We start from the raw sequence: 283 nt of genomic DNA, 5'->3' as shown, positions 1-283 counted from the left end.
TGTGTCTGCTGCTGCTGCTGCTGTGTCTGCTGCTGCTGCTGCTGCTGCTGCTGTGGGGCCCCCGCGGCGCTTCCAGCGGCCTCTGGGGGGGCCCACAAATTGGCCAGCTGCTGCTTTTCCAGCAGCAGCAGCTGCTGCTGCTGCACCGCCATTTGCTGCCGCGTCTGGCTCGCCCACAGCAGCAGCAGCAGCAGCTGCAGATGCTGCTGCTGCTGCTTCATAACCATCTGCTGCAGGGTCTTCCACAGCAGCAGAAATAGCAGCAAGATTCGCTCCTGGGCTG

General features: G+C 63.6%; 1 protein-coding gene across 1 annotated transcript in view; it reads right to left on the bottom strand.

Annotated features, from left to right (window-relative positions):
* ETH_00036890 (uncharacterized protein) overlaps positions 1 to 283 on the bottom strand; it is a gene marked incomplete at both ends in the record, with an annotated part of 1,718 nt that overhangs the window by 703 nt on the left and 732 nt on the right. The window contains one exon of the mRNA XM_013374118.1: positions 3 to 275. Coding sequence (XP_013229572.1) covers positions 3 to 275 — 273 coding nt within the window. The remainder of the gene's footprint in view (positions 1 to 2; positions 276 to 283) is intronic.

This window comes from Eimeria tenella, genomic scaffold (genome assembly GCF_000499545.2).
Source record: "Eimeria tenella Houghton genomic scaffold, Eth_scaff1932, whole genome shotgun sequence".
Lineage (NCBI taxonomy): Eukaryota > Apicomplexa > Conoidasida > Eucoccidiorida > Eimeriidae > Eimeria > Eimeria tenella.
The sequence above is the reverse complement of the archived record's forward strand: the minus strand, read 5'-3'. Positions and strand labels throughout refer to the sequence as shown.